At 39.6% G+C, this 13,631-nt stretch overlaps 1 protein-coding gene across 24 annotated transcripts in view; it reads left to right on the top strand.

Moving 5' to 3' along the window:
• Positions 1 to 13,631, top strand: part of clasp1 (cytoplasmic linker associated protein 1) — a 232,682-nt gene that overhangs the window by 128,623 nt on the left and 90,428 nt on the right. For all 24 annotated transcript variants that reach the window (XM_062967373.1, XM_062967374.1, XM_062967375.1 and 21 more), the window contains 4 exons: positions 100 to 177; positions 699 to 866; positions 2,361 to 2,410; positions 4,574 to 4,744. In XM_062967373.1, the coding sequence (XP_062823443.1) occupies positions 100 to 177; positions 699 to 866; positions 2,361 to 2,410; positions 4,574 to 4,744 (467 nt within the window). The remainder of the gene's footprint in view (positions 1 to 99; positions 178 to 698; positions 867 to 2,360; positions 2,411 to 4,573; positions 4,745 to 13,631) is intronic.

Raw genomic sequence — 13,631 nt, 5'->3', positions numbered from 1 at the left:
GTATAAATGTCTCAGAAGCTCAAAGTATGATACTCTAGCAGTGCTCCCATACCCTTCTTTTAAAGTACATAACATTGTCTTTTAATCTCTTCCAATCAGGCACATATCAGTATTGGCTGAAACAATAAAGAAGGGAATCCATGATGCTGACTCTGAAGCACGCATAAAAGCCAGAAAGTAAGTAGATATCGTTTGATTTCTGTGCTGGTTTCATCAGTGAACAAGAATTGTTATTTGATGTGGAAGTGTAATAACAGTCCAAGAAAACTGATGTATTGTATTAAAAGATAACATCAGGCGGTTTTTTTGGGACCAAGAAACAAGAACCCAACAGACAGTTGTGTAGATACAGTAGTACAGCAATGTATGCAGTCTTATTGGTCAGAGTGATTTGTTGCAGCTGGCTGCTAACCAGTCTGTGCCACAGCCTGCGCCAAGACTCTAAAGAGTCTTGACATTCTAAGGAGTTGCTGATATTTTCAGAGTTACAAATCAAGATGCTTTGTGTTGCTCTCTGCGCCCCCCCCCCCCCAAATCCAATTTGTGTGAAGAAATATCAATAATTGACATGAAAAACCAATGCAAATATACCTATCTGTTTCCCCAGGCATTTTTATTCCTACAGAGTTTTCTGTCTGAGGGTTTGTTTGTATCATGCTAACATATTGTTCAAGGATAATTTTGCTTCTCATTTTCAGATGTTACTGGGGCTTCCATGGCCATTTTAACCGGGAAGCAGAACATATGTTTAATTCATTGGAATCCTCATACCAGAAGGCTCTACAATCTCACTTGAAGAACTCCGATAGCATTGTGTCCTTGCCTCAATCAGACCGTTCCTCTTCTAGCTCCCAGGAGAGTCTCAAGTAAGTCCTTGGAGATATGTTTTTTCTATGTAGTATTGCATAAGTTGGGAAGATATGAGATCTGGCTATAATTCTTTTATTCATTAACTGAAATAAAAGTAACTGGAATGAGGAGGATTAGAGTTTCTGTTTATCAGGAGCAGTGGGAAAATGACAAAAGGATTGTCTATCAATTAATGAGAATAGCAAAGCATTTCTCTTAGTAAAGGCAACAGACAAGAATGCCTTAAATATTTTCATTTGTTGCCTCCCAGTTCCAGGTTTTATTCATTTTAGTCCCTTCTTTGGATATTTCTCTTACATGTGAATAATATAATGTGGAGACTTGTTCCAAAACAGGTTGCTACCATTTTGTTCAGTGATTGACAAGAGTTATTTCAAATGGAGTTTTTAAATTTTTGTGTGTGTCAGGAGTGACTTGAGAAACTGCAAGTCACTTCTGGTGTGAGAGAATTGACTATCTGCAAGGACGTTGCCCAGGGGATGCCTGTTTTACCATTCTGTGGGAGGCTTCTCTCATGTCCCCGCATGGGGAGCTAGAGCTGACAGACCCCACCCCACTCCCCAGAGATTCTCTGGGGAGATTTGAACCACCGAACGAACTTTTGGTCAGCAGTCCTGCCAGCACAAGGGTTTAACCCATTGTGCTACCAGGGGCTCCTGGAGTTTTTAATGATTATATGAGAAACATCATTTGGGCCTTGAGCGGTCCAGTGGCTCAAATCTCTATTTTATTTTTCCATTTATCCAAGTTAGAGTGAATTTGGGATTACAGCAAATGTCTAAAAGGCATGGGCTTAGATTCTAAGAAAGGTTAATTTAAGCAAGTTCAGTGAAGGAAACTCCATAACTTTCTAACCTCTGGATGGCCATGGCTCATCCTAAACAGAGTAGCATTGGCTGGAGTGAAATAGTGTAGTGTGAGGAATGAATAGGCAAATATCAGACACAAATCCCGAGATAAATTAGCTTAAGAAAGATGTTACTATCCCCTGTCCACATTCCATGTTGAACAGTAGGGAACTGGAATGCACTTCCCTATGGGGCCATATTTTTGAAGTAGTGTCTATGAGAAGGATATAAAGAAGTTCATAGAAAGAAAATGTCCGGTCCTTTCCTTCTCTCGTGATTCAATCCTTCTTGAGGCTTTTTTTGTTGGCTGCTTCCATAGCCACATCTCTCTTTTGAGATAAATTAGGCTGAGGAGAGAGATTATTGATGGAAGTGTATGCTTTTTCATTTTTTCTCCCTGATGTTACTTTTTACTTGTATTTAACTTTAAATTCAGTTGTTTTAAGATGGTCATTGGTGTAATTGGGTTAAAATATAATAAAATATTGTTATCATACAATTGTAATGGTATAAAGGTAAGTTTTAAAAGTATTGAAAAAAGAACTGTATAAATGAGAGCATCCTATATTATTGTCCAGGTTGTAAACTGGTAGCATTTTTGGAAATCAGAAATTGAAACAATCTGTTTCTATCTCCTTTTAGCCGTCCACTGTCTGCCAAAAGAAGCCCAACAGGAAGCACAACATCACGAGGTAAGAACGAGGGACCTGAGGGAAAGTATGTGTGCTAATGGAAGAATGAGCAAAAAATAAAGAACCTCCTTTCCCTGCCACACCTCATCTACATCTATGTCAGTTAGTATAAGTGCCTTTGGGTAGCCTAGGCTTGCCAATTTAATCTATAATTCCTACTAATACCTTAGAGCAGGCCTGTGCAGCCTGTGGCCCTCCAGGTGCTTTGGACTTCAGTTCCCAGAAATCCTGACCATTGGATAAACTGGCTTGGAATTCTGGGAGTTGGAGGCCCAAACACCTGGAGGGCTACAGGTAGTGCAGGCCTGCCTTAGAAATACACAAAGGAGATACAAGTAGCTTAAACACCTTACACCAACCTCTATTGAAACATCCTTTACTGAGAAATATTGTTGTGTTTTTTGAAACAGTTGTCTTGGTAATGAATATTTTCATTATTCCTCCATACTCTTTTATTTTTCAAATGACTATTGTGTCTCCAGCAGAGCAATGGGTGCAGACTAGTGTCTTCAAAGATGAGAATACATGTGTGAATTCTCATGTACTATTTAGCCGAAATAAAAGATTTTAATAATAAATGTTGCATCTGACTTTAAGGCATGATGTGATGAGCATTGTTCTAATTGCAGCCTGCACCTTAGTTGGTATCAAGTGCAAGATGCTCCAGGAAACTTTTGTTTTGAGCATGGGATTACTTATGTTCTGATTCTGAGTGCTACTGGAATCAACCCTGCCATATACATGAGGGCAAGGCATTGCGGGCATTGGTGATAAGAAAAGTAGCATGGGTAGTAGGTATCTTGCACCCACACTTTTCTTTTCTTGGGTGAGCTGACATAGGTGATCTTAATGCTTTTGGGACCTGTTTCTTTACACATGCATTTGGAGCAGCACCTAGAAACATTGCAAATAAGAATGCTTCTGTTTTGTGCAATCCTATAAGAGAAGCCCTAGGCAAAGGACGTCACCAAAGCTTACTTCCTCCTTCCATTTCTGGGGTCCCTCCTGACATGTCTTTTTTGTAACATTTTCTGGCTTTAGTGCATCTATCTGTAGTCTAGGTGCACAGAACTATAAATAAATGGCTGCTGATGACAGCACTGACTAGCAGCAGATGTGGAAACAAAATTATTGCAAATGTCAGCATTTTCCATGTTTTTTTTTTGGATACACACAGTTGATTTCAGTGTTGACTTGTTTATTTCATTAAATTGTTTATGACATTACATCAATATCATTAGACAAACATTGTCTTTCAATGGTTGAATAAAAAAACAGAAAACAGTATGGGTAAACATTATCATCAAATGTACTATTCAGCAAAACAAAAATCTCCCACATCTCAACAAACTGATATTCAAGCTTTTCATTATTTCCTCTTATCTTTACAAAATAATTTGGCTTTATCGTTGATTCAACATCCCACATTCTAATGAAGTAATTAAAAGTTTTGCTGAAGTTGAGAGATTGATAACTATCTTGAAAATGAACTCAAATTATGAATTTATTATGGTAAGCTAAAGCAGGACATGAGTCAGAGTTCACTATTCATCAGAGCTCACTATTCATCTTTTTTAAAACGATAAAATATTTATTTATTACCTTTCAACCCACCAGTTCCCATGTATAACAGATTAAAAAACACATTTTAAACATTTTTATAAAAGGGAATATATTTTCAGAAAAGATTAAAGTAATCTCAAAAATCAGTGATAAAACTGGTTATATAGGAACCAAAGATCATGCATAATAATGCAGTATTCCCAAACTGCTAGAAGTTCAATAAATATGGTACGCTGTTGTTGCATCCTCCTCATTGCCTAGATTAGTTTAGGTGTTGCTGGTAGGAACTGAATTGATAAAATTAGTAGTTTAAATTGCATTAATTAACTTATATTGGGCTGTATGTGTTAGCTTGATCCTGTCTCTTTTAATTAATATTGTAAATTTAAATCTTTTTCTATATTATGACAGTTTTCCTAGGGAAATAACCTATAGGATCCCTTTTGTACTGAATAATTTGGGTGGGGGTGTGTGGCAAGAAGGAGTATCCCTCACATTCCTGATTTCCCTGGAAGAAATTCAGATATTTGCTAAAGATCTTTTACAGGCAATGTTATGGGATATAATCTTTCATGATGCAGTTTATTTTCTTGCTCATAGCTTCTACTGTAAGTGCAAAATCTGTGTCAACGTCCGGATCCCTCCAACGTTCTCGCAGCGACATTGACGTGAATGCAGCAGCCAGTGCCAAATCGAAAGTAACGTCTTCTGGATCAGACGCCCCCTTCAGCTCTGCTGCAGCCCTGCCACCCGGTTCATATGCATCTCTAGGTAAGCTTTTTTGCTTTCGCATACATGTGACGGATAGATATACAGGACTTATAGGAGGAAATGCGACTCAGAGGGAAATACAGATTGGAAAGCAACATCCCTTACATAAGTTGAAGTAAATAGTTGATTCTTTTCTGCAAGATGTTTAGCTTAATAGAGCTCAGGTTGGACATAACTTGTTTAAAAGAATTTCTTTCCACCAATCCTCCCATTCAGTAACATTTTCAACATGCTTTTTAATTAAAATTGTTAACATCCAATACCTTTTTTTTTGAAATGTAACATTTAACTTTTCTCTTTATGTCACATCATAACCTAATTTATGAACAACTTAAACTATTAATTTTAGATAATCCTCTTAATGTCATAAATTTTATGTTTACTATTTTTAGTGACTTAATCCTAATATATTAGTGCTCCCACATAACATTTTAAAGCTTTGAAATAAAGCTCGGCTGAACAAGGATGTCTTTTGAGTTATGGTAGTTTTGCTGTTTTCTCCAATAAACAATTGTGGATTGTGCAACAAAGTGAATATAATGTATCTGAAATCCTAGAGAAAGACACAAAAAAGGGAGAGATGTTGTTACCATTGTAAGAATTCAGTGTCAAGTGCCAGTGCAAAGTGTATATGTTTGTACCAATAGGAATAGATAAAAGTAGATTCCAGTAGAAATAGGAAGTAGTAGGAATATTTTATATTAATAATTATTTATGGACTGTTGCAATAGATGTATTATGTCAGTAATGCTGAATAAAGGTTTAGGACAAATCTGATTGTAATATTAGCACTAGCTTGATTTGTCAAAGGAAATTACTTGTTTTAGTAGTATGGTTATAGTGGTAGATGGTAAAACCAGTATTTCATGATTCATATTTGAAGACTGCTGTAGCAAATATATGGAAGCTCTACTGCACTTGCCAGTGTGTACTTGCCTTGCTGATGTGCTCTCTTGCCTGAAAAAGGGGTCCAGCCAATGTGAAAACCTGCAGCAACCATCAGATGTTACCTATCACTCTGGGCAGGGAAATTTTCTGAAACCTTTGGATTGTGTTTGCAGAGGGCTACAAAGAATGAGTAACATGCTATGCTAATTATATATATCTATATATATAAAAGAGTGATGGCATCACGGCAATTCACAAAACAACAAAAGTACAGGCCCCCCAACCTCAAAATTTGACAACACAACCCATCATCCACGCCTCAAGGTTGATACAACAAAAAGAAAAGAAAAATAAAGTCCTAGAGGGAGAGCAATAATTTTTTTTATCCAATTGCTGCCAGTTTAGAGGGCTAATCTCTGCCCACTTGGTTGCCTAGCAACCAAGGGACAGCCAGGTTTCAGTTAGGGGACAGGCAGATTTAGGCCTGACTTAGACTTCTTCCACAGATTATCTAATTTGCACTGGATTATATGGCAGTGTAGACCCAAGGCCCTTCAACACAGCTATATAACCCATTTATAATCTTATATTATCTGCTTTGCACTGGATTATCTTGACTCCACACTACCATATAATCCACTTCAGTGTGCATTTTATACAGCTGTGAAGAAGGAGCCTCATATAATCCAGTTCTGAGCAGATAATATAAGATTAGAAATATACAGTAGAGTCTCACTTATCCAACGTAAACAGGCCAGCAGGATAAATGAATATGTTGGATAATAAGAAGGGATTCAGGAAAAGCCAATTAAACATCAAATTAGGTAATCGTTACACAAATTAAGCACCAAAACATCATATTATACAACAAATTTGACAGAAAAAGTAGTTCCATGCGCAGTAATGCTATGTAGTATTTACAGTAGAGTCTCACTTATCCAACACTCGCTTATCCAATGTTCTGGATTATCCAATGCATTTTTGTAGTCAATGCTTTCAATATATCGTGATATTTTGGTGCTAAATTCATAAATACAGTAATTACTATATAGCATTACTGTGTACTGAACTACTTTTTCTGACAAATTTGTTGTCTAACATGATGTTTTGGTGCTTAATTTGTAAAATCATAACTTAATTTGATGTTTAATAGGGTTATCCTTAATTCCTCATTATCCAACATATTCGCTTATCCAACGTTCTGCCGGCCCGTTTATGTTGGATAAGTGAGACTCTACTGTACTGTATTTACAAATTTACCACTAAAATATCACAATGAATTTAAAACACTGACTAAAAAAACATTGATTATGAAAAGGCAGACTGCGTTGGATAATCCAGAACATTGTATAAGCAAATGTTGGATAAGTGAGATTCTTCTTTAATATGAAATAATTACTGGGATAGAATAATGCAGAACAATATAATCTCTAAAACCAGGACAGTAAATAAACAGGGGAATTCCAGACAGGAAACAATCAGGGCCAGCTAACACCTCCCAACAAAGTATTCCCATCATCAAAGTCTGGCAAATCCTGTTTTCTCAGGGCCACAGACAGTAGAAGCACATAAAATATCGCAAACAACACCACTCTGAAAACAAGAGAATTCCAGACAGGAAACAATCAGGGCCAGCTAACACCTCCCAACAAAGTATTCCCATCATCAAAGTCTGGAAAATCCTCTGTTTTCTCAGGGCCACAGACAGTAGAAGCACATAAAATATCGCAAACAACACCACTCTGAAAACAAGGGAATTCCAGACAGGAAACAATCAGGGCCAGCTAACACCTCCCAACAAAAAATTCACTCAGGGAGGAAACAGCCAGGCTTTAAAGCTGCAAGGCCATTACATCCTAATCATTTTTCCTAATTGCAGCATTCATACTTGCCTCCAACAAACAAAAAAAAAACCAATCAGAAATATTGTATATTCACAACCTTTAGGAAATAATATCCCCTGATGGCGCAGCGTGTTAAAGCGCTGAGCTGCTGAACTTCTGGACCGAAAGGCCACAGGTTTGAATTGGGGGAGCGGAGAGAGCCCCCACTGTTAGCCCCAGCTTCTGCCAACCCAGAAGTTCAAAAACATGCAAATGTGAGTGCATCAATAGGTACTGCTCCGGCGGGAAGGTAACGCCGCTCCATGTAGTCATCCCACATGACCTTGGAGGAGTCTACGGACAACGCCGGCTCTTCGGCTTAGAAATGGAGATGAGCACCAACCTCCAGAGTAAGACACGACTGGACTTAATGTCTGGGGAAAACCTTTACCCTTGACCTTAACTACCACCAATTCCTCAATACTTTATTTCCCATACCACCATACTTCGCCACAGCAACGCGTGGCTGGGTACAGCTAGTGTGTGTGTGTGTGTGTGTGTGTGTGTGTGTGTGTGTGTGTGTGTGTGTATATATATATATATATATATATATATATATATATATTAAAAGAGTGATGGAATCAGGGCAGCGGACAAAACAACAAAACTACAGGCCCCCCAACCTCGAAATTTGACAACACAATCCACCATCCACGGCTCTAGGTTGATACAACAAAAAGAAAAGAAAAATAAAGTCCTAATTACAGGGAGAGGAATAATAGTTTTTATCCAATTTCTGCCAGTTAGAAGGCTAAGCTCTGCCCACTTGGTCTCCTAGCAACCTACTCAGCCCAGGGGACAGGCACAGTTAGGCCACACTTAGGCCTCTTCAACAGATTATCAGATATTAACTGGATTATATGGCCGTGTAGACTCAAGGCCCTTGCACACAGCTATATAACCCATTTAGAATCTTATATTATCTGCTTTGAACTGGATTATCTTGACTCCACACTGCCATATAATCCACTTCAGTGTGCATTTTATCCAGCTGTGTAGAAGGGGCCTCATATAATCCAGTTCTAAGCAGATAATATAACATTATAAATATACAGTAGAGTCTCACTTATCCAACATAAACAGGCCGGCAGAATGTTGGATAAGTGAATATGTTGGATAATAAGAAGGGATTCAGGAAAAGCAGATTAACCATCAAATTAGGTCATCATTATACAAATTAAGCACCAAAACATCATGTTATACAACAAATTTGACAGAAAAAGTAGTTCCATGCTCAGTAATGCTATGTAGTAATTACTGTATTTACAAATTTACCACCAAAATATCACAATGAATTTAAAACACTGACTACAAAAACATTGACTAATAAAAGGCAGACTGCATTGGATAATCCAGAACATTGGATAAGCGAATGTTGGATAAGTGAGATTCTACTGTAATATAAAATAATTACTGTGATAGAATAATACAGAACAATATAATCTCTAAAACCAAGACAGTAAATAAAGAACAACACTCTGAAAGCAGGGAAATTGGAAATTCCACAAAGGAAACAATCAGGGCCAGGTAACTCCTCCCAAGAAACGATTCTTCCAGAAAGGAAGCTGAGAAGGGAGTGAAGCAGTGTGTATTACCAAAGTCATTATTATTACTATTATTATTATTATTATTATTATTATTATTATTATTATTGTGTTGCTGTGAACTGTGAAAATGAATACAATCTGGCTCCAAGTATTCCAAAACACTAAAACCTGAATATATACAAATTACTATCTATATATATAAAAGAGTGATGGAATTCGAGCACCGAGCAAAACAACAAAACTAAACACACTCCAAACTCCAAATTTGACCACAGAATCCATTATCCACGCCTCCAGGTTGAAACAACAAAACATCGGGTCAGAATCTCCACAGGATCCACTCACCCCACACTCCTCCAAACAAGGGCGGAAGAGGGAATGCCCAGCTTTGCCTTTCCCCTCTCTCTCTGACCCCTCCTCCCATGACGTCACTCCCCGGCTGGCCGACAACGGCTGTTCCCCGTGCGCGCCCTGCTCGCAAGCCCCGCCCCCCTGGGAGCCGGAGCCACAGCTTCTCCCTCTGGCTGCCTCCTTCCCCTCACTCGCCGCCATCATCAGGATCCCTCACCAGAGCACCCTCCTCAGCTTCTTCACCAAGTCAGGGAAAACTCCAGGAAATCAAAGGTACCTCCTCCAGGCCAACTTGAATACCATTGAATAGCCTTGCAGCATCAAAGGCTGGCTGCTTCATACTTAGGGGACTCCATTGTCGGCCAACTTGAATACCATTGAATAGCCTTGCAGCATCAAAGGCTGGCTGCTTCATACCTAGGGGACTCCATTGTCAGCCAACTTGAATACCATTGAATAGCCTTGCAGCATCAAAGGCTGGCTGCTTCATACTTAGGGGACTCCATTGTCGGCCAACTTCAATACCATTAAATAGCCTTGCAGCATCAAAGGCTGGCTGCTTCATACTTAGGGGACTCCATTGTCGGCCAACTTCAATACCATTGCATAGCCTTGCAGCATCAAAACGTGGCTGCTTCATACTTAGGGGACTCCATTGTCGACCAACTTGAATACCATTGAATAGCCTTGCAGCATCAAAACGTGGCTGCTTCATACTTAGGGGACTCCATTGTCGGCCAACTTGAATACCATTGAATAGCCTTGCAGCATCAAAACGTGGCTGCTTCATACTTAGGGGACTCCATTGTCGGCCAACTTGAATACCATTGAATAGCCTTGCAGCATCAAAGGCTGGCTGCTTCATACTTAGGGGACTCCATTGTCGGCCAACTTCAATACCATTGCATAGCCTTGCAGCATCAAAACGTGGCTGCTTCATACTTAGGGGACTCCATTGTCGGCCAACTTGAATACCATTGAATAGCCTTGCAGCATCAAAACGTGTCTGCTTCATACTTAGGGGACTCCATTGTCGGCCAACTTGAATACCATTGAATAGCCTTGCAGCATCAAAGGCTGGCTGCTTCATACTTAGGGGACTCCATTGTCGGCCAACTTGAATACCATTAAATAGCCTTGCAGCATCAAAGGCTGGCTGCTTCATACTTAGGGGACTCCATTGTCAGCCAACTTGAATACCATTGAATAGCCTTACAGCATCAAAGGCTGGCTGCTTCATATTTAGGGGACTCCATTGTCGGCCAACTTGAATACCATTAAATAGCCTTGCAGCATCAAAACGTGGCTGCTTCATACTTAGGGGACTCCATTGTCAGCCAACTTCAATACCATTGAATAGCCTTGCAGCATCAAAACGTGGCTGCTTCATACTTAGGGGACTCCATTGTCGGCCAACTTGAATACCATTAAATAGCCTTGCAGCATCAAAGGCTGGCTGCTTCATACTTAGGGGACTCCATTGTCGACCAACTTGAATACCATTGAATAGCCTTGCAGCATCAAAGGCTGGCTGCTTCATACTTAGGGGACTCCATTGTCGGCCAACTTGAATACCATTGAATAGCCTTGCAGCATCAAAACGTGGCTGCTTCATACTTAGGGGACTCCATTGTCGACCAACTTGAATACCATTGAATAGCCTTGCAGCATCAAAACGTGGCTGCTTCATACTTAGGGGACTCCATTGTCGGCCAACTTGAATACCATTGAATAGCCTTGCAGCATCAAAACGTGGCTGCTTCATACTTAGGGGACTCCATTGTCGGCCAACTTGAATACCATTGAATAGCCTTGCAGCATCAAAGGCTGGCTGCTTCATACTTAGGGGACTCCATTGTCGGCCAACTTGAATACCATTAAATAGCCTTGCAGCATCAAAGGCTGGCTGCTTCATACTTAGGGGACTCCATTGTCAGCCAACTTGAATACCATTGAATAGCCTTACAGCATCAAAGGCTGGCTGCTTCATATTTAGGGGACTCCATTGTCGGCCAACTTGAATATCATTAAATAGCCTTGCAGCATCAAAACGTGGCTGCTTCATACTTAGGGGACTCCATTGTCAGCCAACTTCAATACCATTGAATAGCCTTGCAGCATCAAAACGTGGCTGCTTCATACTTAGGGGACTCCATTGTCGGCCAACTTGAATCCCATTGAATAGCCTTGCAGCATCAAAACGTGGCTGCTTCATACCTAGCGGACTCCGTTGTCGGCCAACTTGAATCCCATTGAATACCCTTGCAGCATCAAAGCCTGGCTGCTTCATACCTACGGGGAATCCTCTTTATGCCACCTTCCATGCCACGAAGAAAACCCCACTAAGGACTACGCCACAGCAACGCGTGGCCGGGTACAGCTAGTGGTATAATAAAACAGAACAATACAATCACTAAAATCAGAACACTAAATAAAGAACAACACTCTGAAAACGGGAATTCCACACAGGAAACAATCAGGGCCAGCTAACACCTCCCAACAAAGTATTTCCATCACCAAAGTCTGGCAAATCCTCTGTTTTCTGAGGGCCACAGACAGTAGAAGCACATAAAATATCGCAAACAACACCACTCTGAAAACAAGGGAATTCCAGACAGGAAACAATCAGGGCCATCTAACGCCTCCCAACAAAAAAATCACTCAGGGAGGAAACAGCCAGGCTTTAAAGCTGCAAGGCCATTACATGCTAATCATTTTCCCTATTTGCAGCACTCATACTTGCCTCCAACAGACAAAAAAAATCAGAAATATTGTATATTCATAACCTTTAGGAAATAATATCCCAATTAAGCAGCGTGTTAACGTGCTGAGCTGCTGAACTTCTGGACTGAAAGGCCACAGGTTTGAATTGGGGGAGTGGAGAGAGCCCCCACTGTTTGCCCCAGCTTCTGCCAACCCAGAAGTTCGAAAACATGCAAATGAGAGTAGATGAATAGGTACTGCTCCAGCGGGAAGGTAACGGCGCTCCATACAGTCATGCCGGCCACATGACCTTGGAAGAGTCTACGGACAACGCCAGCTCTTCGGCTTAGAAATGGAGATGAGCACCAACCCCCAGAGTCAGACACGACTGGACTTAATGTCAGGGGAAAACCTTTACCCTTTACCTTAACTACCACCAATTCCTCAATACTTTATTTCCCATACCACCATACTTCACCACAGCAATGCGTGGCCGGGCACAGCTAGTAATAATAATAATAATAACAACATCATCATACAATCCTAAGGTTTGGAGTGACGCCTAAGGATCGTCCAGATCAACTTCCTTCTACCATGCAGGAGGACACAATCCAAGCACTCCTGACAGATGGCCATCCAGCCTCTACATAATAATGATAATGAAGAAGAAGAAGAAGAAGATGATGATGATGATGATGATGATGATAATAATAATAATAATAATAGAAGCATAGAATCCAAGAATTTGGAGAGACCCCTAAGAGCCAACCCTTTCTACTATGCAGCAGGACACAATCCAAGCATTCACAACACATAGACAACGTATAAATACTATACAATACTACACAGGGACATAGACCCCCTCTACCCTCACCACTTTCACAGTACACAAACAACCAAATGCATACTAAACATAAAGACAACCATACAGCAGACATTCAATACCACCACTACCTCAACAATTTCTCACCAACACCATCAGACAATGCCACAGCAATGCGTGGCCGGGCACAGCTAGTGTGTGTGTGTGTGTGTATGTGTGTGTGTGTGTGTGTGTGTGTGTGTATATATATATATATATATATATATATATATATATATATATATAGAGAGAGAGAGAGAGAGAGAGAGAGAGAGAGAGTATAATATACAATATAATATACAATAATATATAATATATTGTATATACATGTAATATTGATAATATAATGTAATACAATATTAATAATAAAATATAATAATATTAATTATATATTATATGTTACATGTAATATTACTGTATAGTGATATAGTACAGTATAGTAATTTAATGGTAATATTGTGCTATGCTAATAATATAATATATTGTATGTACATATAATTTGTGAGCCGCTCTGAGTCCCCTTAGGGGTGAGAAGGGTGGGATCTAAATGTACCAAATAAATAAATATTTTGAGTATGAGAAAGATAATTATTTCTCCTAAAATATGGAGATATGCTGTCTTCTTATTTGTTGTGTTCTTTTTAAAGTGGCTA

This window comes from Anolis carolinensis, chromosome 1 (assembly GCF_035594765.1).
Source record: "Anolis carolinensis isolate JA03-04 chromosome 1, rAnoCar3.1.pri, whole genome shotgun sequence".
In the NCBI taxonomy this organism is placed as follows: Eukaryota; Metazoa; Chordata; class Lepidosauria; order Squamata; family Dactyloidae; genus Anolis; species Anolis carolinensis.
This window is presented reverse-complemented; position numbering and strand designations above follow the sequence as displayed.